The sequence below is a fragment of the Phascolarctos cinereus genome, unplaced genomic scaffold (assembly GCF_003287225.1).
Source record: "Phascolarctos cinereus isolate Bilbo 61053 unplaced genomic scaffold, phaCin_HiC Scaffold_5;HRSCAF=322, whole genome shotgun sequence".
Classification (NCBI taxonomy): domain Eukaryota; kingdom Metazoa; phylum Chordata; class Mammalia; order Diprotodontia; family Phascolarctidae; genus Phascolarctos; species Phascolarctos cinereus.
Window position 1 is genome coordinate 420,432,886 of NW_027555958.1, and position 26,312 is coordinate 420,459,197.

The following is a 26,312-nucleotide window of genomic DNA, read 5'->3' on the forward strand; positions in this document are numbered from 1 at the left end:
AATATGTTTATCATTGCCTTGGATCAAGACAGAATGCTAAATTTGCCAAATTTAGAGGTGATGTAAAACTTGGAAGAGCTAAAATGTTGAATAATAAAGTCAGGATCCAAAAAGATCCCCACAGGCTATAAAGGGATGCAAATCAACTGGGGCAAAGTGGGACAAATTCAACTTATTGGCATTCAATAAACCTTACAGCTTTTTATATTAAAAATTATTAAATTACAAGTTTTCCTTTTGCAGCAATGATTATCTTACATGATTTGCCATTGAATTCACAAAATCTAGAGATGTGTTCTTTAATTCTTCATCATAAAATTGTGCTTCTATCATATTGAGCATTAAATCCCTTGGATGAACAGTCCGTTTTCCCAAATCTTGCCTTGATTTTAGTCCGTATGTTTTCCATGGGGTTTAAGTCAGGTGAGTTCTCAGACCATTTAAAGAGTGTTTTTCTCCATCACTTGGGTAAATCACTTTTGCGATGTACATCATGGTACAAGGTGGTTTTGTAGTATTCCATCTCCATTGGGAAATTTCTATAATCCTGGAGCAATTTGGCAGTCATTGAGATCTGGCAGCCATAGTTTGTGGAGTTTGAATCTGGAGTCAGGAAGACCTAAGTTCAGATTTAGTCTTAGACACTTACTAGCTTGTGTGACCCTGGGCAAGTCACTTAACCTCTGTTTGCTTCTGTTTCCTCATCTATAAAAGGGAACTAACAGCACCTACCTCCCACGGGTGTTGTGAGGATTAAATGAGATAATAATTATAAAGCACTTAGCACAGTGCAGGCAACTAGGTGGTACAATGGATAGAGAGTCAAGGCCTGGCGTCAGGAAGACCTGAGTTCAAATCCAACCTTAGTCACTTACTAGCTGTGTGACAGTGGGCAAGTCACTTAACTCCAATCGCCTCCCCAAAAAGTAGATAAATAAAATTGAGACCATTTGCCCTTTTCCAGTTCTGTGGTACCTCTCATTCACCATGGTTGTTCAAAGACCATTGACGGCTTAGTTATTACATTCACCATTTCTTCCAGTACTCTTGGATATTGTCTGTCTGGGTTTAGTGACTTGATTAATTAGGGACAGCTAGGTGCTCACTTACTATTGTCCTACTTATAACTTCAGCTCCCTAGGAGCAATTTGTTTCATCTTTTCCAGTCCAAAAATTACCCTTTTGGTGGAGAAAACAGAAGTGAAATAAGAGCTCAGTATTTGTGTCTTCTCTCCATCATCCCTTATCGTTGCTTCCCCAGTTCCAAACTGGCTATCTTGGGAGCATCTCGGATGCCACTTTTTCAAAATGGAAGCCATTCTTTTTCTACCGGACTCTTCTGAGCTGCCCTATTTCTGTCAATGTCTTTCCCAGATTCACACCCTTGATGTCATCCTTGACTCCTCATCTTCCCTACCCCACATATTGAATTAGTTGCCAAATCTTGTTATTTCTCCTTTCATACTATCCCTTAGATCCATTCCCTTCTCTCCATTCTCATACCCATCACTCTAGGTCAGGTCTTCCTCATCTTTCATCTGAACTATTGCAATAGTCTCTTTAATTGTTCTCTCTTTATCAAGTCTCAGTCCATTCCAATATATTCTCCATGGAGCCATCAAAATAATATTCCTAAAGCACAGGTCTGTCCATGTCACTCTCCTACTCAATTAACTCCAGTAGTTTCCTATTACCTCCAAGATCAAATAGAAAGTCCTTTGTTTGACCCTGAAAACCATTTTTAACCTGGCCCCAACCTATCTTTCTATTATTGTACATTAATCCTCTTCATGCACTCCATGGTCCAGCCAAACTGGCCTCCATTTCTCCCCTCTGCCTTTTCACTGGCTCTCCTCCACACCTGGGATAAATTTCCTTTTCATCTGTTTCTTGGATCAGACCTATGCTCTTCAAAAAGTCTTTTCTGGGGCAGCTAGGTGGTGCAGTGGATAGAGCATGAGCCCTGAGTTCCTGAGTTTGGACCTGAGTTCAAATCTGGCCTCAGATACTCGACACTTACTAGCTGTGTGATCCTGGGCAAGTCACTTAACCCCATTGCCTAGCTATAAATAAATTTTTTAAAAAGTCTTTCCTGATTTGCTCTGTTCCCTACCTCCCAACCACCAGGGCATTCCCTGACAAAATTGCCAAATATTTATTTTGTATATATTCCATATATGCCTGTTTAGGTACATTGCCCTACACTGACTCCTCATTAGACTCCCTTAGCAATTTGTTTGTCTAATCCTGCCACCTGAGTTGGGCTGCAAGGGCACAAGATCATCACTTGCCACAAGGTTCTACATCAAGTGAGGACCTTGAACAGGTTCATCACCTGTTTCCTTCTCTAAACCTCTGTCCAGCCACTGATTCTCTGCTTTGGACCTATTCTTCAGTGATTAACGCACTCCTACCTCCCTCTTCCTTTGTCCTAGTGATTTTGAACCCCTGGATGTCATATAAACCAATTCATCATCCAGAACTTCCCACTCACTCCTATCCCTTTCAATACTGCTCTCAAAATATCCCACTTTAGATCTACCTGCCCCATCCACTGAGCTTTCTCTGGAATGCCTGCTCCATAGTTAAACTTATTTTCATCTTAAACTTTCCCTTTCCCACTCCTTCCATCTTCTAGCTCTCACTGAGACCTGGATCCCTCCTGATTTCATGATTTCCTTGATTCTCTTTGCACCACTGGTTGTCCTTTCACTTTGATCCTCACAACAATCCTGGGAGGTAGGTGCTGAGCACACTGCCTGGCACATAGTTAAGTGCTATGTAAATGTTAGTTATTATTACTTATATTAATGAACTCAGAATCAGTTTATGATTTTCTCCAGCTCTCTGAATAGGAGCAAAGGCAGCAGATAGTGGAAGCAATTCAGTATTGTGTCTTGACAAGGCATAATCAGTAATAGAATGAGGAGGCAAAGGACTCAAGTATAGAGGAGAGTATGTCCTAGAGTTTAATTGATTCACTGAGGGGCTGACATAGGGAAGCAAGGAGAATATGACCACCACAAAGGTGATAGTCTAGAAAAGAATTTAGGAGTAAAGGGATTGGAGGTCATAGACACGATGAAGAATGGGGATGGAGGTAATAATGCAGAGGAAAAAATGGAATGATAAAAGATTGTGCTATAACAAAGGAATTTCAGAGTTCACAAATATGGAAGTGAAACACTTGTGAATGATGACAAAATCCAGAGTATGACCATCTATTTCACTCATCTCCCATGACTAACTGTTTATGTCACTGGAGTCAGAATACTTATTGGTTCCCATTGTAACTTTTAGAATCTTCCTCTATCACCATCACTGTTACTTCTCCTCCTTTGAGGCTCATTCAATCCAAATTTATCACCCAATCAAGATTCTGGTAGCTATTGCCTACTAATCTCCAGAGCCCTCTTTTTCCTTCTTCAATGTATTCCGTACTTAGCTCACAGTCTTTCTCTACCTCTGTTCTTGTCCCTTGTTCTAGGTGACTTCAACATGCACATCAATACTCCCTCAAATATCCTGACTTCCTAGTTCCTCAATCTGCTCATTGTCCATGACCTCTGTTCCACCTCAGCCACCACACTCACAAAGTTTCTATAAAGCAGGAAGGATTTTTTTTTTGCTAGCCAGTAGGTTAGCAAATAAATTGATTAATTGATTATTAATTACCCAGAAACCCTATCTCAGGCTTTTCATTCATCTCACCAACAATACATTGATTAGCTTCATTTCAGTGATACAAACTCAAAGCACAAAGTATTTTCACTTGAGCCCATAAAGTCAAGAGGATTGTCCTTCCCTCTCTAATGGGCCTCTACCTTCTCCAGGGAGCTATGTAATCTTCCACACTGCTACCCTGCCATTGCTACTCTGCAGTTGAAGCATTCAAGACTATTAAAAGGTGACCCCTTTCTCTCTGGATTGGAACTATTCACATAACACGCAAGGTCTAGGTTTACTCCTCCATGTTTTGGTCCTGGCCCTACCCCCCCCCCTCCACCAATTGTTCTCCAGCTACAGCTCTTACTGGGTGCAGAAACCTTGTGTTGTCTCAGTCCAAAAATTCCTTCATGACACTGTCACTTCTAGATAACTGCACTTGGTGAGAGAGCTTGTCGTTTACCTGCTGCCATTTCTAGGGTCATTCAGGACCCTGGAGAGGTCATAGATTTCCTTTGAGGTAAACAGTCAGTTTTTGTCCACTCCAGTTTTTGTCCACTTCAGCTCTGGGTCATCTCGAATGTCTGCCTTCTTTCTTTCGAAGGCCAAAGCCAGAGATGCTCTGGAATAGGTCACAAATCAACCATTTATCCTTCATGTGCAATAAGTGGGCCAACGCTATACTACGTAAAGCAAGCTCATACATTATCCAGGAGCCATTGTGAACGTCACAAGAAAGGCTCCTTTCCAAAAGCTCCTAAAACCTCTTAACAAGGAATTAAGAGAACCCCACAACAGGGTCTCACTACCCCTATTTCTCCTCAGTATTAGCAGATAGAAGAGCTGATTTTTATTTCATGGTCTAGAGGACAGCCTGTTCAATGAGATATGAAACTGTCTTTGTAAAACTTAGCTGTGGGAGGCATGTGGAGCAGCGAACATGAATTCAAATCTGCCCTTATTTACTAGCTGTGCAATCTTGGGCAAGTCACTTAGCCTCTGCCTCAGTTTCCACATCTGTAGTAGGGATAACAATAGCACATTCATCCCAGGGTTGTTGCCAAGATAAAACAATACTTGTAAAGTGTTTTTGCAAATCTTAAAGTACTGTGTAAATGCTATTTATTTGTTCACTTACTTGTCTGTTTACTTATTCATTGTTTAATTTACTTTTAGCAATCCAGGATTAATCAGTTAACTAAAAGGAGCTGAGATATCTAGCTGTTCATTGATTGACTGAGATTCTGTCATGATCCTGTGAATGAATGTATATTAAAATCCACGATGAGGAAAAAGCACCCCACAATTTCTAATTCAACTAATCACAATTGCTGTAAAAATGCAAAAATGTTGGTATTATTCCATTTAATGGGGAAAGAGAAAAGTGGAGCTATTTCCATGGAAACATCTTTCCATAGTATTCTTTGATGTTCATAATTCACGCCCAAAGTAGTCAACACATTTATTACTCATTTTAATATTCCAGTGAGATCTTTAAGCAGGTCAGCACATGCCTGCCAAAAGATTACCCTTCTTAAGGCAGGCATTTAGCACCTGCACAGGTGATCTGAGTGGGCAGAGATGTCTTTGGATGTACAGTATGGTAAATAGCAAGGATCTCTCCTGTGGGCTCCCCCACTTTTTCCTGTGGGAGAACTGAAATGTAGAACATTGGTGATTCATCCAGTGGCCGTGCAAGTCAATGGTGGGGCTCACAACTTTGTCCTTTTTGGCTCTACAGTCCTGGAGGTCAGGTTTTCTTCAGGGCCTCCCAGATCCAAATGTGGTACCATATATGTTCAAAGGCTAAGCAGAAATAACGGAAATGCTTTCCTACTTTATCTTCCATTCTTGGCCACCTGGGGGCAGAAGAATCACTGCACATGATCTCTGAGTAACAGAACAGTTAGATCACACTTAGGTAGTTACTAATAACAAACAAAAAATGAGACTTCAGGCTTAGTACTTCTCATGTGAAGCATTACCAAACCTATAAAGTAAGTGAACATAAAATCTATACGCAAGCCAAATCTGAGTGTATGGCACTGAGCCCATGTAGCTACTTTGATTGAAGAATCCTGAGTCACTTCTGGAGCATAGAACCTCTTGGAATCTAAAGTCACCTGGATGTGTGTGCACACACATAGATCTAGATGTACATACATGTGAATGTATACATGTGTATTAGTGCTATATATGCATATATGTATATGCATATAGTGTTTATACACACATAATATATAAAACAATACACATGTATATATACATTGTATTATGTATATGTGTGCATATATACAGATATGCACCATGTATGTGTGTATGTGTATACACACATATACATATGGAGGCAGCTAGGTGACACAGTGGATAGAGTGCAAGGCCTGGAGCCAGGAAGACCTGAGTTCAAATGTGACCTCAGGCAATTACTACCTGTGTGACCCCGGGCAAGTCACTTAACTGTTTGCCTCAGTTTCCTCCTCTGGAAAATGAGCTAGATAAGGAAATGGCAAACCAGTCCAGTATTTTTGCCAAAAGAACCCCAAATGGGATCATGAATTCAGATATGACTGAAACTGAACTATTATATATAAATATAACGGTGTGTGTATAGAGATATATCTACATATCTCTAAATACTTGTGTGGGGGTATGTGTATCTATACAGCTTTCGGTCCAGACTTGTGATTTTATTAGTATAGGGAACTTCCTCAACCAATGCAGATTGTCTGCTCCACAATGAAAAGTCTGAGTTGTCTGGGAGGTTTAGTGACTGTTCTGAGGTCACACAAGAGTGTCAGAAGCAGGACTTGAAAATGGGTCCTTCTAGCTCTCTATCCACTGTGCCATACTGCTTGTTTGCATATTGGTTTTGGACTGGACTTGTGATTTCACTAGTATAGGGAATTACCAATAAGGAAACTCCCTCTACTACACCAGTTCTGCCCAGGGCACTGAGAGGATAAATGACATTCAGAGGATCACATAGCCAGTGTTTTAGAGGCAGAATCTGAACCCAGATCTTCCTGACTGCAAAGCCAGGCTTCTACCACTCTACTATGCAGTCTCTCATGCATTTATATGGATCTATGTTTGTGTATGTGTGTAGTGAGTGATTAGAATTCTCTTTCTGCTCAATCACTTCCTCTCTTTTCCAAAGCCAAGAGCATTGATTAAGCAGCTGATATGAAAGCATTCAGTTGCTTTGTGTCCATACACAGCAGATTTAACTAACGTGTTTTTTCTTTAGGATATCATCGAAATGAGTTTGCATTCTCTAGAAACCCATTACTGCTAGCCCATCACACACACACACACACACACACACACACACACACGGTGATTCTGAAAGTGGATAATCCAGAACCGACAAAGAAATGTTAGAGCTTGGACATCTCATCTCAAACTCAGCATGTGCAAATGAAGTAATCTTTACTTCAGGCATCCATGCAGATTTGAAAAAGCAAGCTTAAAAAGTTCTTATTCAGCAGATGTGATGCTCGGCATCGGTGCCAACCAAATGTCTACTCCTCACTTCTAGGTAATGTTGCCTGTTCTCCTTTATCTCTGGATATCTGTCTCTCATTTTTCTGCTTGAACTCCTCTTTGAAAGGTGGTTCAGAGGTAAATAGGGAAGCGTTTCGATGCCTGGTTCTTGACACAGTCAATGCTAATCTGTTCTCCACTTTTCAGGCATCAAATTGCAAAGCTAGCAGCAGAGACTTGCATCTCTTCGAAATTAATAAATATTTGACATTAAAGTTATTAAGTGGGTCAATCTCCCACCTATTTTGGCCTTCAAACCATGTAGCAGAAACAAAGATCTGGCTCCTTTAAAAAGGCAGGTTTACATGAAAATACTGTACACAGTAACAGCAACGTTTTGTATGATGATCAGCTGAGTGACTCAGCTCTTCTCAGCACTACAATGATCCAAGACAGTCACAAAGGGCTCATGATGGAAAATGCTATCCACTTCCAGATGAAGAACTGATGGACCCTGAATGTAGACTGAAGCATGCTATTTTCACTTACTTTATTATTTTTTTCCCCCCATTTGGTTTATTTCTTCTTTCACAACTGTGACTAACATGGAAATGTTTTACATGATTACACTTACCATTTTAGGAAAAAGGGAGGGGAGAGAGGGAGAAAAAGTTGGAATTCAAAATCTTGTTAAAATGAATGCTAAAAATTGTCTTTCCATATAATTGGAAAAATACTATTAAAAATAAAAAAAAAATTAAAGTCAGGTTCATAGCTTTCTTGGTGAGAAAAGGGCACCCTCCCTACTTTCAAAAAATTTATTATTTAAAACCAATTTTTTTAGTTTCGAATTCTCTCCTTCCCTTCCACTCTTCCCCACCTCTTGAAAAGACAAGAAATGTGACATTCATTATACATGTGAAATAATGCAAAACATATTTCCACATTAGCCATATTGGAAAAAAAAAAGCAAGAAAAATAAAGTGAGAAACATTATACCTCAATCTTTACTCAGACTCCATCAGTTCTTTCTCTGCAAGTGGATAACATTTTTTATTATAAGTATTTCAGAACTGTCTTGGATCATTGTATTGATCAGAATGGCCAAGTCATTCACGGTTTATCACACAATACTGATGTTAGTGTGTACACTGTTCCCCTGGTTCTGCTCAGTTCATTTTGCATCGGTTCATATAAGTCTTCCCAGGTTTTTCTCAAAGTACTCTGCTTATCCTTTCTTATAGCACAATAGTATTCCATCACAATATATACCACAATTTGTTCAGCTATTCCCCAGTTGATGGACCTCCCCTCAATTTCCAATACTTTACCATCACAAAAAGAGCTGTTATGTCTTTGAACATATAGGTCTTCCCCCCCCCCCCTTAAAAATCTTTTTGGGATACAGACCTAGTAGCGGTATTGCTTGGTCAAAGGGTACGTACAGTTTTATAGCCCTTTGGAATAGTTTCAAATTGCTCTCCAGAATAGTTGGATCAGCTCACAACTCCACCAACAGTGCATCAGTGTCCCAGTTTTCCCATATCCCTTCCAACTTTTGTCATTTTCCTTTTCGGTCCTATCAGCCAATCTGATACGTGTGAAGTGGTACCTCAGAGTTGTTCTAATTTCCATTTCTCTATATGACTATAGATACCTTTGATTTCTCCTTCTGAAAACTGTCTATTCCACATTCTCTGACCATTTATTGATCAGGGAATAACTTACATTCATATAAATTTGACTCAGCTTTCTGTATCTTTGAGAAAAGAAGGCCCTTACACATTTTCTCTTTTCAATCGCACTTCAGAGCCCCTAGAACAAAAGAGGGCAAAGAACAGATGCTGAGACTCGGAGCTGGATGGGAACAAGTAGCTGGAGGCCCATGCCCAGCTTTAGGTTCCACATTTTTGCAGTCTCCCAGGCCTGAAACTGAGGTGTTACACTGGACCTCTCACTCTCTACCCAATCTGTTGCCTAGTCTTGTCAATTCTGCCTTTGAAATCTCTCTTGTGTATATTCTTTTCTGACAGTGCCATTGCCCAGGTGTAGACCCTCATCATTTTATACCTGAACTAGATACGGTTTTCTGATTGGTCTTTCTCTCTGTACTAGAGTCCCTTTTCCTCTCAGCTATTGAGGTGATCTTCCTAAAAGTGAAGTTCTAACCATGCCATCCCCCAACAATAACCTCCGGTAGCTCCCTGTTACTCCCAGGATCAAATATAAAATCTTCTACGTAGATTTAAAAACCCTTCACGACCTGGTCATCTTCTGTCTTTCCAGTCTTCATACACCCTTCCACATACTCTGTGATCCAGGGACAGTGGCCTCCTTACTGCTCCTCAAACAAGACACTCCATCTCTCAGCTCCAAGCATTTTCACTGGCTGCCCCCTTCTCCCTGGCTCCCACCCACCTATGCCTGGAACGCTTTCTCTGATCTCTGCTACATTTCCTACAGAAAGCCTCCCCCTCCTCCCCCTTCGTGTTAGGGGGCCTTCCTTCTATTGATTACCTCCAATTAATATTGTAGGTTTCCTGTTTGTACACAGTCACAGATTTGCATGCTGTACTGTGAGTTCCTTCAGGGCAGGGACTGTCTTTGCTTTTCTTCTTATCTCAGAACTTAGCACAGTGTTTGGCACAAAGCAGGTGCTGGTGAATGATACGGTGCTGGACAGTTTATTCTGGTAGAATTTACAACTCATTTGAGGAATATTCAGTGCTTAAAATGAGCAAAGAAGAGAACAAATGAGGTATTTAACACCAGTAAAAATACCTAGAAGGGAACAGAAATTGAACCAGTCAAGTGAAAGTAGCCTAGGACAATCTTTAGGGGGCGGAGGGAGAGAAAATAATAATGATTAGGTAAACATTTATATTAAAATACTAGCTATTGGTAATAGTTATTTTATCTTATCACTAGAATTTGTGCTTTTGTCTAAACAATGAATCTCTCAGGGATGCTAGCCCTGTTTTTCTCAGTTATTCATGCCCGAAAAATGTTTAAATTATGATGACCCTCTCTTTATGAGGTACCACTAATCACCTCCTAGCAAGTACCCAAGCTGGGGCAGAATATCTGTGGAGCAGAAATTTGAAAGTTTTTCTAACTTTACTAACACTTAAGAAAAACAGATCTTAGCCTCAGATTTATTTTTTCCCCATCTGTGCTGTCATAATAATAAAAAAAGAAAGGATAAACATAATGTAGGAAAACATCAATCATAATATGAAAAGTCAAATTCAGAACATTTTTAAACAACCAATTCCTTTAATTAGAAAGCAACAAACATGCAAATAGCAGGTATGGAAATTTATTTGAACCAAAATTTTCACTATAACGAAAATTATTTTTGAACATTGATCCAAGCTCCCTCATCTGCAGGTTAGGGAAAATATTGCACTCTGTGTCTTCTAGCACCCCTCATATGTGGCAAAAGGTTTTAAAAACATTTTGCTAATTTTTCTTGCACACTCTCCCAAATTCATGCACACAATCGTTCCAAATAAATGTTATGTTATAAAAAAAAACCTTAATATTGTGCTAAAGCTCTGTAAGGAAAAATATAATAAATGTTGTATACAAATTTCAGAACATCTAGATAAGTGCTTGCTGAGTAAAGCTGATTATTCTTCGTCTTCATTTTCATTCTCCTGACCAGAGCCTTCTGATCGGTCACCTTCTAAACGGTCTGCAATCATAAATATGCAATTAGTAAGGGGAATACATATCTAGCATTACAGCTGTCAACAACGTGAAATAGCTTGCATTTTAAAAAAAACTATATAAAATTCAACTGGTTATTGTATGCTCTAAAAGACAGGAGGTGTGTTCCTAAAAGAGAAGGAAAAGGGAAGTTGCAATGCTATTAGCTTAGACTGACATATTGCAAAATTGGAGTTCCATGAGTTATGCACGGCCAAGCGATGGGTGGGGAGTTGGAAGGTGTCTCTAGTGACTGATTCCTCAATTTTTCAGTAAAATGGAGAGGGTATTATTTCCCGGAAACCTAGGATAGAATGCATTAAATAGGCACTAAGTGTTACTATATGGACATGTACTGAAAAGCTTTGAATTTACTATACAGTAATCTTTAGGAAATAATCAAGCTTTTGGTTACATAAATTTTACAGAAGCTTCTTACAAAAAATCAGGATCTAAAGAAAGAGAAAGAACAAGTGATGACACCAGTGTTCTCATTAAATAAGTTTTTGGAGGAACAGTTTCAATCAACAAGCATTTATTAAGCACCAACTATGTACTAGGTATTGTGTTTAGCTGCTGGGGGAATACAAAGACAAAAATGAAATTCTGCCCTCAAGGAGCTTGTGTTCTATAGGGAGAAACAACATGTGCACAAGGAAGGACATACAAAATCTACGCAAGTTAATTTTGGGAAGGAGGCACTAGCAACCAGGGGATCAGAAAACGACTTATCTAGGATGTGCCGAGCTTCAAAGGAAGTCAGGGATTCTAAAAGGAAGAAGCAAGAAATAAGGGAATTCCAGACATGGGGGACAGCCTATGCCGAATCTTGGAGGCAAGAGCCATTTGGTGGAGTTCTGGGAATAGTCTTCAGTCCAGTTTGGTTGGAATACAGAGTTTGTGAAGACGAATAGCATGGAGTCAGTTTGGAAGGCAGGTGATAGCCAGACTGTTAGGACAGCTTAAGGAGTTTCTATTTATTCTACAGGCAACAGGAAGCCACTGACGATTTCTGAGTAGGGGAGGAATAGAGCCTTAGGAACATTATTTTGACTGGTATGTGGCCGATGAGGTAATATTCTAAATCTATGATTTGGAATTTCGGGCATGACTGGAAGCGACAACAGTGTAAATAAATAAAAAACAACAAAGAAGTTACTACAGAACAAAAAAGACTAGTGTGACTCCCTGGACTCCAAGAACACTTCCCTATCTTCTTCAATCTTCACCAATAACTGCCCCAAGGGGCCCAGGCTGGGCAAGAATTTGCACAGGACAGGAAAGGGAAACCGTTTATTCCCTGAAGGCAAGAGATGGCTGGGATTCACTGGCTAGCACCAGCAGAGCCCACAATTCAGTAGGGTGGGATGTGAATCTGGGACCCTGGGTTCTACTAAGTCTGGGCTCTGTCAATGCCTATAAAAATAAGTAATCACGGTTCCTATTTCTAGGGAACTTTAAAGTTTATAAAGTCTTTCCTCATTACTCCACAAGGGAGGCAAGGTAAATTTTTTATAGATGAGTAAAAATTGCCTTTTAGATTTTCCTTGTTTTTGTTTCTTTTCCAATAGCAAAGATAATATATAATTGGCTATACATATATGTGTGAAGGTGGTTTTTAGTTTTCTGAGATGACCTTTCAAACGACTATAGTGATTGTATTTTTAGTTTCTTAAGAACCTTAAGGTCTGCCAGACTCCGTAAAAAAGGAGCTGGTATGAAATATGTGACCAATACAGATTCCTGAACATGCAGTAAGGGATTTTTGAGATCACAAAACAAGAGAATTTGAGAGCTAGAATGGACCTTGGAGATCATCTAAGCTTAACCTTATTTTACAGATGAGGAAACTGATGCCCAGAGAGGTGAATTGACTTGCTTCAAGTCACATAGCAAGGCTGTAGACCCAAGGACAACACCTCTTCTGGTGTGCTTTTCCCACCACTAAAGGGTCCTTTTAAAAAGACTTAAATCTCATAGGTCAGAATCAAAGATTTAAAAGGCAGGAGGAAGACTGCTGGGTGAGGAATCCCAAGATCTGGGTTTAAGTCCTAAGCTGGACACTAGCTTTGTAACTACGGACAAGACACTTCATTTCATGTCTTGGACCTCAGTTTCCTCATCCAAAAACAAGGACTGCTGTGAGTAAAGCATAGGGCTAAGGTGCTTTATATCAAACTTGAGCTAATATTACTCTCATTCTTTGATTCTTCATACACACAAAATGGGACTGCGAGGTCACAACTTCACTGGCCCAGTGGTAACCAACTGTTTTTTAATGGGAAGAGATTGTGACAGAGCTCGGGATTTTGGAGAGTCCCTAGACAATCTCTTGAGTGATAAGTGAAGATGAAAATCTTCCTGCTACATGGTAAGCATTTCATAAATGCTTCTGTAAGGAGGAAAAAGAGAACTAGCTCTTTTCCTCAAACTCAATTCTCATTATTCATCACTGCATCTTAGTGCTATCTGGGTTATGAATGCCATTTACAATGTTACATTGAACGAAATCTTGTTCTCTGAGTATTACCAATCTAAAAAAACATGCCACAGCTCTTCTGGGCTGTCCAAACTGCAAAACAAACCTCTTTAAGAACACTCTGATAACTTTCCAGTTGGCAATTAGCAAGAAGAAAGGGAGGTACACCTACCTTTAAATGGGAAATAAAACTAATTCGATGCCCTCATGCTTTGGGAATTAAAGAAGGGCCATGAAATTAGAACACTAGGGGGGACATTATCTTTATAAACAATTGTGACAATATGGAATCTTTAAATAAACATGACCCCTGCCTCTGTGGACCAATCAACAGGAAGCAATTCCCCAGGGAATATCCAGAGGCATACTACTGGGTTTTCGGACTTGTGGGAGGTTAAGAGACCCTTCAGGAATTCCTAACGGCCAGTCCACAACACCTAACATGAAGGTTAGTGCACAAGGCCTCCATTCCTTTGTCATTCAGTTACCTAAATTATGACCACTAATATGGAAAAGGCAATGTGGTGCTCCTGTGGATGGCCTACATATCTTCTTGCTGCATTGCGGGGTGGTCCATCTGACTCCATCCACTGCTCCTCAGAGCTCACGTTGAGAGGACAAAACAGTTTCGAATGCACAGAATTTCAGAGCTGGAAAGGACCTTAGTGGCTCTAGGCCAATCTATACAAAATATACCTGATTTCGGTCATTTATTTTTCTGGAGCTTGGTATCTTCATCTATATAAAGAGAGAGTTGGTTCAGAGAACTTCAAAAATCCTTTCTGGCCCTAACATTCTACTTATGGTTCTATGGTTCATTTATGCACTGTCTGTGGTAGTAGGACTTAATAGGCTAATACATGATTTTTCGGTTCAAACCATCGAACTATTAATGTTGCCTGATTATTAAGTTGCCAAGGAAAAGAAAAACTATGTTCTAATCCCAAGGCTCTTCTTCTTTTTTTAATGTCTCTTACAAAGCTTTGAGAATAGTATCTAAAAAATTCAAAGCAACCCAATGGAGTTATGGTTGAACCAGTGAAGGCAAAGGACTCTAGAATAAAGGAGCTTCCACTGTGGGCATTTGAATTTGAAAACTGTTTAAAATGATTATTTAAAATGAAAACTTTCCCATTTAGTAGAACCTGGAATATGAACACGGTACTTTCATGCATAAATCACTCAAATAAAAAAAAAGGTTTTAGCCACTAGCAAAGCTTGACCCTGGATGAAGTCTTGTCATTAGATTCAACTTGTGTGGGCCTATTTTCAGACAAAGGGTTCTTTGCTGGGCTTCCTGACAGAATATAATTTGAAATTATGCACTAAAAAGCCACTAAGCCATGCATCCCCTTTGGACCCAGTTACACCGCTGGCAGTCTATAGCCCTAAGAGATCAAAGAAAGAAGAGATGATCCTATATGTATAAAAATACTTACAAGGCTTGTTTGTTTGTTTTTTGTGAATCCAAAAGAATGGAAAACTAAAGGATACATATCAATTGAAGAATGGCTGAACAAATCGTGGAACATAAATGTAATGGAATATTAATGCTCTGAGAAATGAGGGGAAAGACTATTTCAAAGACACATAGAAAGGCCTATATGAACTAATACAGAGGGCAAGTGAATAGAGCTAGAATGACACACTATAACACTGATATTACAAAAATGAATCTTTTTAAAAAAAAAAACTCAGATCAACTAAGCAACTAACCATGATTTCAAAGGACTAAGGCTAAAGATAGAACACTGTCTCCTTCATGAAAGAGGATATGGATTCATAGGAAGAATTTAAAAAAGTATATCTTTAGAAGTGACCAATATGGGAATGTTTTATTTAAGCAGGTGTATGTGGTGGGCGAGAGGTGGAGGAGAGGTTCTATATTTCTTTTTTCAGTGGGTGGCAGGAGGTGGAAGGAAGAAAGGGAAGAAGAAAAAGAAAGCTTAACAAAAAATAACCTTAAATGTTTAAAAAATGCTTGTTGATGGATGGAATGATCATTAAGAAAATAGTTCCTTGTTCTAGAGTCTGACTCTAGACCTCTGACAGTGTTTCTTACTTCTGTGATCTTCACATTCTTTAGTAATATCAATTTTATGAAGAAGTCACTACAATATTCATATTAAACAAGAGAAAGTGTGATGTGGGGAAGGGGGGAGAGTAGGGGGAAAGATGTTACACCTTGTAAAGCTGTTTTGTCCATCTATGCATCAAACTTAACCCAGAATCATGAACTGATGATTTCAAACAATAATGAAGCTACTCCCAATCATGACAACACCCAATGTACAAACAGTTTATTTCACAGGGTTATTTGACTTAGAGCTTGTAAGAGCCCAAGAGATCATCTAGTCCATATGCTCATTTTACAGATGGGGTCTACAAGATAAACTGAATTACTTCTGGGTCACTCAAGTAATAAGTAGCAGAATTTGGCTTCAAAACCAAGGTATATTTCCTCCACATTCAGTGCCCTTTCTACTATATACCTCCTTGCAGATCAGGTCATTCAGTATAAAAATGACCACAAAAATCTTACCTTAAATTGGCTTTGGATCATAACCACTAATAGAGAGCTCCTTTTTTATTTTTACTGAATGACATTCAATTCATGATTTAACAATGATTATAACATATATTTTTGGTTGCACAAGGGCACCAAACCTCACAATTTATCACCTTGAATTTTTACAAGTTGGTTAAATAAAGGTGGGTCTCTGGTTTTCCTCTGCGGCTTGGTATATTGTATTTTCCTGGTTTTTGGCAATGACTTTTCAGAGGAGTTAGCTGGGTCTGACCAAATGTAGTACATTATTGAAAGGTATCACACAATGCACCTTAAATTTCAACCGTGTGATTCATTTGAAATGGTAGTTGGTAAAAGCTTTCAAATATACATTTTCTGTAATTTTTAATAAATTTCAATGACATTTCGTTCCTAAATAGTTTTTATAGGGACATATGATGGCATGGAACTGAAGACTTATACATTACATATATGAAAGCTCTATAAACATATTGAGAATGGATGTGATCTCTTTTATGTCTTGGACAGTATGGTGGTAATAAAAATATTTCATAAAGGTGACAGTAAAGACAGGGAGACCACCCACTCCCTCTATGACTCTTACCAGCTCGGATATGATTCAAGGAGGCCAGCATGCGTAACATGAAAGAAGCTGGGACAGTAATAGTGTTTCTAGTCTCCTCCAGCATTAATTCATTCCGAGTTATAACCTGTAAGGCAAATGAAATGCTTAATAGATCAGACTGACGTCCAAAACCTATAACCTATCAACAGAACTTTGAAAATCATTAAGGAAATTGGAAAAATAAATCCACAATTATACCTATGATAATTCACAATGCAGCCCACTGCTTACAGAGAAAATGCCTGTAACTCCAAGATTATATTAAAATGATTTCTTCATGCCAAAGCACTTAGTAGGGGTAGCAAGATCAGATACAAATACTCCTTTAAAGACCACAGAAAACCAAAAGCATAACTTGATGCTAGGAACTGTTTGTACCCATCTGAAGGCAAAATTTAGACACTCACTTTTTGTAGTTTATTCCTCACAGGGGACAACATGATGTGTCCTAAGTGCTCCTGGGTCCCAAGACATAGTTGACAATTTTATGCATACTCTAGTGTTAAATTATAGTAGTCATTTCCTAAAACTGTCTTGAGGTGAATGTTTTCTTCCCTCTCTGCAACTATGAAATGCCCTGCTACATGTATTCCGGCTAAAGAGGCACAGATCTCAGTGATCCTTTTCACTCCATTGCTAATGTGATTAGGCTATATGCTTTTGATCAACCAGCCTCTACAAGAGAGGCCATGAACTCTTAAGCCTTGGGTACCACAAGTGGGACTCAAGATTGTGCCAATAGTTAAGTAAAACCTAATTCATAATAAACATGGAGAAAATGAAAAAAAGGAAGAGGACAGAAAAAAGCAAAGGAGAGAAAGAAGAGGATGACAGAAAGAGGAGGAAGGAGAGAGGTGACTGGTAGAGCACATCAGGCTGTCTAACTGTTCTAGAGTTTAGTACAAGAAAACTTCATCAAGAAGAGATTATTTCATGACAGAGAAGATTCTTCAAACTCTTTTGTCCCCTACTATGGTTCCTCTATTTTAAAACAAAAACAGAATAAAAAACATACTGGAAAAATTAAATGTAAATAATTACAAATAACAGCTTATTTCCAAAGGCCTCATGCTTAAAAGATTACATGATTTTTTTATGACTCTTTATTTCAGTAAATGCCTAAATGCAACATATAGCAACATTACATTTAGTAAAGAGGTCTGTTTTGATTTTATTGGTCTTTATTATTATAGTTTTACCTGAATTCTTTTTTCATCTCAAAAAATGTCTACTTCCACTAATACAATTAATTTGCTTCATTTTACTAGTTAATAAATGTGCTATTCAGCCTTTTCAAGAGAAAAGAAAAACTAATGGTCTTACTTCATCAGCAAGTTTTCGGTTGAAAATCTTGGACTCTTCAAGGGGTGACCAAATCTTTATGTCATAATCTATGCCAGATGAAGCTAAAACTACAAATAAATTTACGTATTAGTGTAAAACTTGAAAATATGCCTTGTGAGCTTTAATTACATATCTGAAAATTATGTTAATACATTTTACTGACACGACTATTTTCTGATGTTTAGAGTTTTGAAATTATTGAGAATATAATTTCAAGGTCACATTTAAATCATCTTTTTTTTTTTTAAATCATCAAGCATTTATTTCATCTCCCTTCAATCTCCATCCAACTTTTTCCTTCTTCCCCTATCCATAGCTTATTCCTAAAAAGAGAAACTATTTTACATGAAAGTCAAAAGATGGTTAACTGCCTTCTCATTAAGATGCATGAAGATTTATGAAGGCAGAAGTAAGTCTTAAAGGCTCAATTTGGGTGAGTATTTAAAAGCTCAACCATTTGAAACCTCTTAGAGGCGTTAAAACTAGGAATAAATTTTATAAATTAAGTTCTTCTGCCAGTTTCTCTGTATTTTTTGCTATGGATATTTGTTGTGTAAAGTAAACTGGAATCACTTCTAATCTAGTGAGTTTAATATATGTTATTATTATTATAATTATATTATTATTATTTTCACTTAGGGAAAGTCTGAAACATGTATCTTATGAAAAATTTCAAGCTCATTAATTAATAGTTTTTCTAGCAGAGAACTATCTTACTTGGATCGAATGGATGTGGCTGTAGGCAGTTCACAACATGATTATCAGCTTCCAAAAGCATCAAGTGCTCAGCAGTATGGCGATCCCAAATGAAGATGTGGCCACAATCGGAGCCACTCATTACAAAATTAGTGCCCCAGAAGTTGGCTTCTTTTATCTATCGGGTTAAAAAAAAAAAGGTCAATTACATGAAGGCAAGAACAATAATATTAAGGACAAGGAAACCAACATTCAAGCTAATTCCCAAATGAAAAATAAAATGTTGATTTGGAAAAAAAAATACATTAAAAAACTGTTTGAGATTTAGCCCTGTGTCTTATATTCAAAACAGGGAAGTTATCAGCAGCAAGCAGTCTGATGATGAAGCAGGGAGACAGATGCATAGGCTTCTGGGCTTTCAGCAGTATGGGAACAATTTATACAGATCTTTGCTAGATTTCCAATCAACTCATTTTAGCTGACACAGTACCAGAGACCATTTGTGGGGGAAAAGGACTGACAAGTAATTAATGCTAAGATGGTTTAGAACAACAGTTCCATTTTTATCTGCCTTATCTAGATGGTATCGTTTTCTGAGCTATTCAAATACTGAAGCATGGACTGGCATCTTTTACAGTTTTGCTTTATGGTACAAGAACAGAGGAAAAGCACCAAACATACGATTAGCAGCTGAGTATCTAGATGGCTAAGTGGACTGAGGCTGAGCCCAGAGTCAGGAAAACCTGAGTTCAAATCTGCTCTCAGACACTAAGTAGCTCTGTGACCCTGGGCAAATCACTTAACCTGTATTTGCCTTAATCCACTGGAGAAGGAAATGGCAAATTACTCCAGTATCTTTGCCAAAAACAAACAAACAAACAAACAAACAGACATCAACATTACGGGCATGATATAGTCTATAAGGTCATGAAAAGTCTGACATACAACTGAATGACCAAACAACAACAAGCATAATAGAAAGGAAGTGAAATTTAAAAATTTAAAAAAAATTCTTCTATTTATAAAGCAACATAAAATACTGGAAAAGTTATTGAGATTCTCTCTTTTTTAAATCATCTCAAAGAAAGCAACTATGATCAAACTTCTGCACTGTCGTTCAGAATTCAAAGGATACTTACAATTTACAAAGGCTAAAATTTAAAACTACATAAACAATTCCTTACGTCAAAAAAAAATACATATATTTTTTGAGAGTCAGCATGGTGTACTGGAAAAAGAAAAGTCTTAAGAGTTGAGAGATCTGGGTTCAGATTTTGGATGACACTCATTAGTTGTACAACTTTGAGCAAGTCATTTAATCACCTTCCTGAAGTTTAGTTTCCTTATTGGTAAAGGACCCTAATACTTTCATTACCTACACCCTAAGGCTGTTGTGAGTAAAGCATGCTGTGAATGTTAGTGTTATACAAATATAACTATTATTACTTTATGAAATATTTCATGCCTATAGAACACATACAGAGAATTACAGAGATGCAGAGGTAGAAGGGACCCTAGAGGCTGTCTGGTCCGACCTCATTTTTAAATATGAGGAAGCCAAACCCAGAGGGATGAAGTGATTTACTCGGGGCTTTACAGGTACAGCCACGATTACTCCAAGTTCAGCAGCAAAGTTCCCTTCCCCTGGACTTTGCTGCTTCCCTTTTGTGCAACCCCTCCTGAGCCCCAGCCAGGACAATTTTTATAGTTTAAACATGCACAGGGTAACAAACTGTTTTAATCCAAAACATGAAACTGCACATCTCTCCAAGAATCCAGTGAGCACTTGGTACCATTGTCCTGGAGTTGCGATGACCCTTATAAACCATCTTTACTAGGGGCCTCCTAATGTTCAGAGTGTCCAACTCTTCCATCTCTTTCCTCTCTTTTCTCCGCCTGAAGAGTTCTTGAATTCGGGCAACGGCAGATCGTCTACATACATAAAGAAAACCGTGAATGAAGTCCACTGTATAATGGGGGAATAAAGTTATATAACATGTATTTCAAGGTACTACAATCACTCACCCCCAGACATAAGCATAGAAAAGCAGACACAAGGGAGACTACATCAGACTAGTTGAGTTACTAAAACCACATTTTTTAGTTAAAAAAGTCACTTGGAAGATTTTTGGTATTTGGCTGAAAAAGTCAGGGAAATAACATGCGACACACTGGCTTATAAAGGATAGTTTTATAAAAACACAACTTAGATGCAGGCAAAATTCAAGTGCAGTTTATGTGAAGTGACACACACCCTAGACAAGAGTTTCTTCCACCTGCTCATGTTAGAAAATTAAAGGTATCACATATAAGACATGGAGGGTTATAGAAGAGTTGAAGACTTGGGTCGTGGCTTTGCCATTTACCACCTGGGGGACCTCAGCCAAATGAAAAACTCTCTGGACTGGAGTCTCCTTGCTTATCAAATGAGGGGACTGGGCTCCACGGCCTCTCAGGTCCATCCCAGCTCTAGACTTATGACCCCTCATCATACAAAAAGTGGGGGGGACAACACTGACTCATGTTGGCTTTTTGTGTAACACTGGATATTTTAGCATGTTTCATGAAGAGAATTGGCAGATAAGTTAACAAAAGTGGCGAATACATTTTTACTTGGAATTAATTGCACAGTTCACTCTGGGCAAGCTATTTAATCTTCTTGGGCCTCGGTTTCACATCTATAAAGCAAAGGGCTGGAGGTCCCTCCTAGCTCTAATGACTCTCTGATCCTACACAATGGCTCCACATTTTACTGGTTTATGGAAGTGAAAAAGTAAGCCTTTAAGGAACTGAGCTCAGGAGAGAGACTCAGTACTATTCTCCTTCAGTCTCAGCTTTATCCAGTAGGAGAGGTGTCTCTCTAAACGTAACTGTCACAAAACCATTTCAAAAATCTTAAAAACTCTGTTTTTATGTTTGTTGTTTAAAATGTTATATTCTACATAAAAGATGCAGGCTCTGATAAAAAGATTCTAATGCCCCCTCTCCCCTCCACCATTTATACCAAGCTACTGTCTCAAGTAAGGTAATGCTAATAGAAGCACTACATTTAAATATATACATTTAAAATTATATGTCATTAGTAGTATTCAGCTGGAAAGCTTGTGGGATGGTAGTTGTTTTAATCTTCTTAAAGAGAAAACTCCCCAAATTACTTCCTTCCATTTGGAAGGAACCTAGACAAAGGAAGTTGAGGAAATATGTCATGTACATACTTGTATAAATGGTATATGTATGTGCATAGGAGTACATATCTGTGTCTATATTTGTATCTTTTAAAATTTGACACGTGGAGCTAAAGGGAAAGAAGCCAAGAAAGATGAATGTTAGAAAAGACAACCAAAAGGATTTCTTACGATTAGCACAAAGAAGTCATAGAAAATATTTTTTGTCAGAGAAACCAAAGTTACTGCAGTTGAGGAAAACAGTTTGGAGATTTGATGCCAAGTTGGCTTAAAGGCCTGGAGGTGTTCACATAGCCTAAGGAAAGCTTCAGACTCTAAGCTAAGATTTTAGGGGGATTTTGAAATGAAAATTCAAATTAAAGTATATGTATAAGATTAGAGTTATATAAATTACAACAATTGATAAAAGGTACTGAATTGTATCTGGTTATTTTTTTTTACATTTGCCTTCTAACATTATCTACTGTTTATTGCTTCCTATATATTGTTAGCTATTTTGATAGTCATATTTTTGTTAAAAAAGTATGAAAAATCAATGGTAACACACGTATGATATGTATGGATGTACGTTCAGCTAAACAAAGTGTGTGTTATAAATGTGGCCAAAGCAGCACCATTTGTACTACAGGACTGAGGTACCTATTATTTGCTAACTCTTGGCAGTGGAATTTTTTCAATAAGTTTAAGACTTGGTATTTATCCCTGAAAAACTTATATGATTAAATCTGCCTTAAGAGTTTAGTCTGAAGATTTTGGTAGATCCTGAATCTGTCATCCACTGTGTTAGCTATCCCTCCCAGCTTTGTGTTATCTGCAAGTATGCTAAGTATGTTATCTGTGTCTGTACCTAACACACTGATAAGAGAACTAGAAACAACTTTGGAAGATGGTGAAATTGAGGCATGGAGAGGGTGACTTGTCCATGGTGATAAAGCTATTAAGTATCTGAGGCTGGATTTGAACCCAGGTCTTCCTGACTTCAAGTCTCATGCCCCATGCTGCTTTACTTGTATACCATCCTGACTCTTATGATCATGGGAACAAACACAGGTCCCCGGTGTACACCAGTAGAAATCACCTCCCAAGCTGACCCTGAACCCTTAAAGGGCCACTCTTTAGGTCCATTACACCAGTTCCAAATTCACCAAACTATACCATCACCTAGGGACTTTATCAAGTTTTGCTAAAACACAGGTAAATATTATTCAACAGCATTCTCCTGACCTAACAGTCTAGTAAAGCTTTGTGAGGAAAAAACAGGAAATTAAATTAGTCTGACACGTCCTATTCTTGATGTAGGCCCCCTGTGTAATGTATATGTTCTTTTCTAGATGTTTACTATCTCTTCATTAATTGATGCAGTCTAGAATTTTGTTAGGAACCTGAACAAAGCTTACTGCCCAATAGTTTGCAGACGCCATTCTCTTCCCTTTTTGGAAAACGGTGACATTTGTGCCATACTATTATGGTATTAAGATCTAAACAACATGCTTACAGAATGCTTAATATGTGGCATTTCACGAGGTCTTCAGAACACTCACCACTCTAACCCCTTCCCCTTTTTATTAAATAACTTGCTCTCACATTCACTCAACCTCTTCAACACGCATGATCTGTCTGATATCTGTCTTAATCTCACCAACTGAACTTATCCCAGGTACCTGGGGTATTACATGAATTTTACATACTGTATGAATTCTACATACTGTTTACTCTATAGTTAAGTAGCAAAGGCATAGTTTTCCCCATTTTGTAGATGAAAAAACTGAGACTCAGAAAAGTCAACTGATTCAGTTACATATCTTGTAAGCAGAAGAACACAGGATTGCGACTCGGGTCATCTAACTCCAATACGGTACTACATTGGGAGTCCAAGGGCAGCTGGGTTTCGATTTCAGTTTTGATGTTGACCAGACATGTAAGTAAGTTATTTAGCCTCTATTTGCTTCAGCTTCCTCACCTGTAAAATGGGCATAATAGCACATACCTCTCAGGGTTGTTTTGAGAATAAAATGAGATAATACATGTAAAATGCTTTGCAAATCTTTAAGAGCTATGTAAATGATAATTCTTTTTGTTATTATTTAAATAATAATGGTAGTAATTTAGATTTTTCTTTCAGGAATCTCAAAGAATGCAATTCTCTAGTCCTACCCCCAATATTTCATCTATCATTCAAATTCATCTTAGAGATGGAAGCAATCAATAGAGGTTAAAAAAAAAGGAACAAGATGACTGTGAAGGGCCCAAAATGTTCTACATCTTCCCCTGGGTGAAGTCAACAGTAAATGCTTAATAAATGTTTGTGGCTATTGTAGCTGAGAGCCTAAAACCTGAAATTCCTAATCTTTTTTTGCTTTCTTCCTCTGCCACACACAATCCTTATCACCAACCAGGCTCTTTCAAAATTATGGCTATGCCCCATGTCCCTTCAATAACATGCGTTCTATTTTTAATTTCATCACTAATTCATTAAACAATTAGCATCAAACCTCAGGAACTGAGCCCAAAACAAATCAAGAAAACCATATCACTCTTATTTCAAGACACGAAATGGGAACACTTAGGCAAATTCCGGAGAGACATTCCCAACTGTAACCAGAAATTAATTAAATGGAAGATGAGAAAGCACAGCCTCTCCTCTTGTTTTACAGCACTGGCAAGGCTTTTCCTAGAATGCTACATACAGTTATGGCTACACAATCTAAGAGCAATGGAAATGATTTACAGGCTGACAAAGGAGGTCTCAGATGAAAAGCTAAGGGACTTAACCTGAGAAGTCTTGCTTTAGCTCATAGTTAAAATATGCCAGGATATACAAAGGGTAGTGAGTTGTTAGTTAACCATTTATAATAATAACACTGATGATAATGATGATGGCACTCAGCACTTTATAGAAGCTTTTTTTGTATGTGTTGTCTCAATCAATCCTCCCAACATCCCTGGGAGGCAGGTGCTACTATTATCCCTATTTTACAGATAAGGAATTTGCCCAAGGCCACACAGCAAGTGTGGGCTGCGGTGGTGTGTTTGAACTCAGGTCTTCCTGACTCCAAGACCAACATTCTCTGTTATGCCACCTGGTTGCCTCTACTGAAGAAAGAACAAGAAAATATAGACTAAAATCATAGCAGGTATTAAAAAAACCCAGTAGAAATAATTCCGTTACTACAAGATTGTAAAAAACTGAAATAAGGTATCAGGGAAAGTTGTAGAATTTTTTTCCTATTAATCTAATAAGAAGACATTTTGAAAAAAGTATTATTCAAATGCAAAACATCATTCTTCTTATTTCAGAGATGGGTAGAATTCTGGCAAGATCTGAAAAAAGAATTTACACTCTATCCCGAATTCCACAAAATAACCCTTCCTTCTACCTAGAGTTAGAGTAATGTGGAGGTTCCCTTCTATCTCTATAATTCTATGATTAGTTATTTCCTTGGAAAACAAAATGAATAAATCTAATACGTTCTCAATTACAAAATCTACTGACAGGAGAGTGAATTCTTGTAAAGCTTATATAAGGAAGAGGGAAAGGAAGAAGCTTTTCCATAGTGTCTACTATGCATCAGGCACTGTGCTAAGTGTTGTTTACAATTATTATCTCATTTAATCTTCACAAGAACCTTGGGAGGTGGGTACTATTATTATCCTCATTTTTAAAGTTGAGGAAACTGAGGCAAACAGAAGTCAAGAGACTTGCACATGGTCACACAGCTAGTGCCTGAGGCTGGATTTGAACTCAAGTCTTCCTGACTCCAGATGTAGTGCTTTAGGAACAGATATTCGTTCTCTATGTCAGCAGTAGAGAAGTTCTACCATTGCTGCTCAGTATCACGTGGCATTATCTGGGGGTTATAAAATGGGATTAAACTGGTCATAGGTTAAACATTAAACACAGAATATGGGCAGGAAGGCTCTTGATAGTATAGCAATGTTGCCCTGGAACAGCAGAAGGAAAAGGAAGTGTCAGTGGTGTAGCAATCCAGGAAAATAAAAAAAATGAGTCATATCTGGGATGATGCTCTGTTCTAGCTCTGACTACAGCTTTATTTCCCTCATATGTTTTATATACTTATTGGCTGAAATTTTCTATTCTGGAGCACCTCATCAATTTGGAGCCACTAAATTCAGAACTTACATGATGACCAAGAAAGCCTGGACTGATGTTTACCTTTGTGTCATCTAAGAAAAATGTTGAGTTAAGCAAGTTAGTAGTATAGACATTCTCTTGGAAAGAATGTTTTTAAACTCTTTGGAGAACAAACTGCTAAGTACTTCAGGAAAAAAAAAACAAAAAACAACCACACAGAGTAAAAATGAGGTCAGCAGAGCTTGGTAGTACTTTCCCAATAGAAATGGGCATTTCTCATAGCCTCAATGCAAATCTGCAATCTAGCGACTGATTTTCCCAAAGCCAAGAAGAAGAAAAGTAAACCTTGGGTCCCACAGGGCAGAGCTGTAACTAGGATTTCACATATCAGGGAGGCAATTTAAGTCGGGAGAGAGAGTTTAAAGTATCACTACATGTATGATTGAAGTATATATGTGAAAGGTCATGGATTCAACAGACCAGAATATTCTTAGTGGGTG

General features: G+C 38.2%; 1 protein-coding gene across 16 annotated transcripts in view; it reads right to left on the reverse strand.

The window, feature by feature from the left end:
- Window positions 1-5,014: 5,014 nt before the first annotated feature.
- DCAF6 (DDB1 and CUL4 associated factor 6) overlaps window positions 5,015-26,312 on the reverse strand; it is a 165,804-nt gene continuing 144,506 nt past the window's right edge. For 9 of the 16 annotated variants that reach the window (XM_078156512.1, XM_020974661.2, XM_020974660.2 and 6 more), the window contains 6 exons: window positions 20,328-20,466; window positions 18,556-18,712; window positions 17,818-17,906; window positions 16,474-16,579; window positions 9,667-9,876; window positions 5,015-5,525 (listed from right to left, as the gene is read on the reverse strand). In XM_078156512.1, coding sequence (XP_078012638.1) covers window positions 9,704-9,876; window positions 16,474-16,579; window positions 17,818-17,906; window positions 18,556-18,712; window positions 20,328-20,466 — 664 coding nt within the window. In that variant the 3' untranslated portion in view covers window positions 5,015-5,525; window positions 9,667-9,703. Of the gene's footprint in view, window positions 5,526-8,877; window positions 8,965-9,666; window positions 9,877-10,405; window positions 10,847-16,473; window positions 16,580-17,817; window positions 17,907-18,555; window positions 18,713-20,327; window positions 20,467-26,312 lie in introns of those variants that run through there. The other 7 variants (XM_078156514.1, XM_020974663.2, XM_020974656.2 and 4 more) reach the window with 2 other exon arrangements.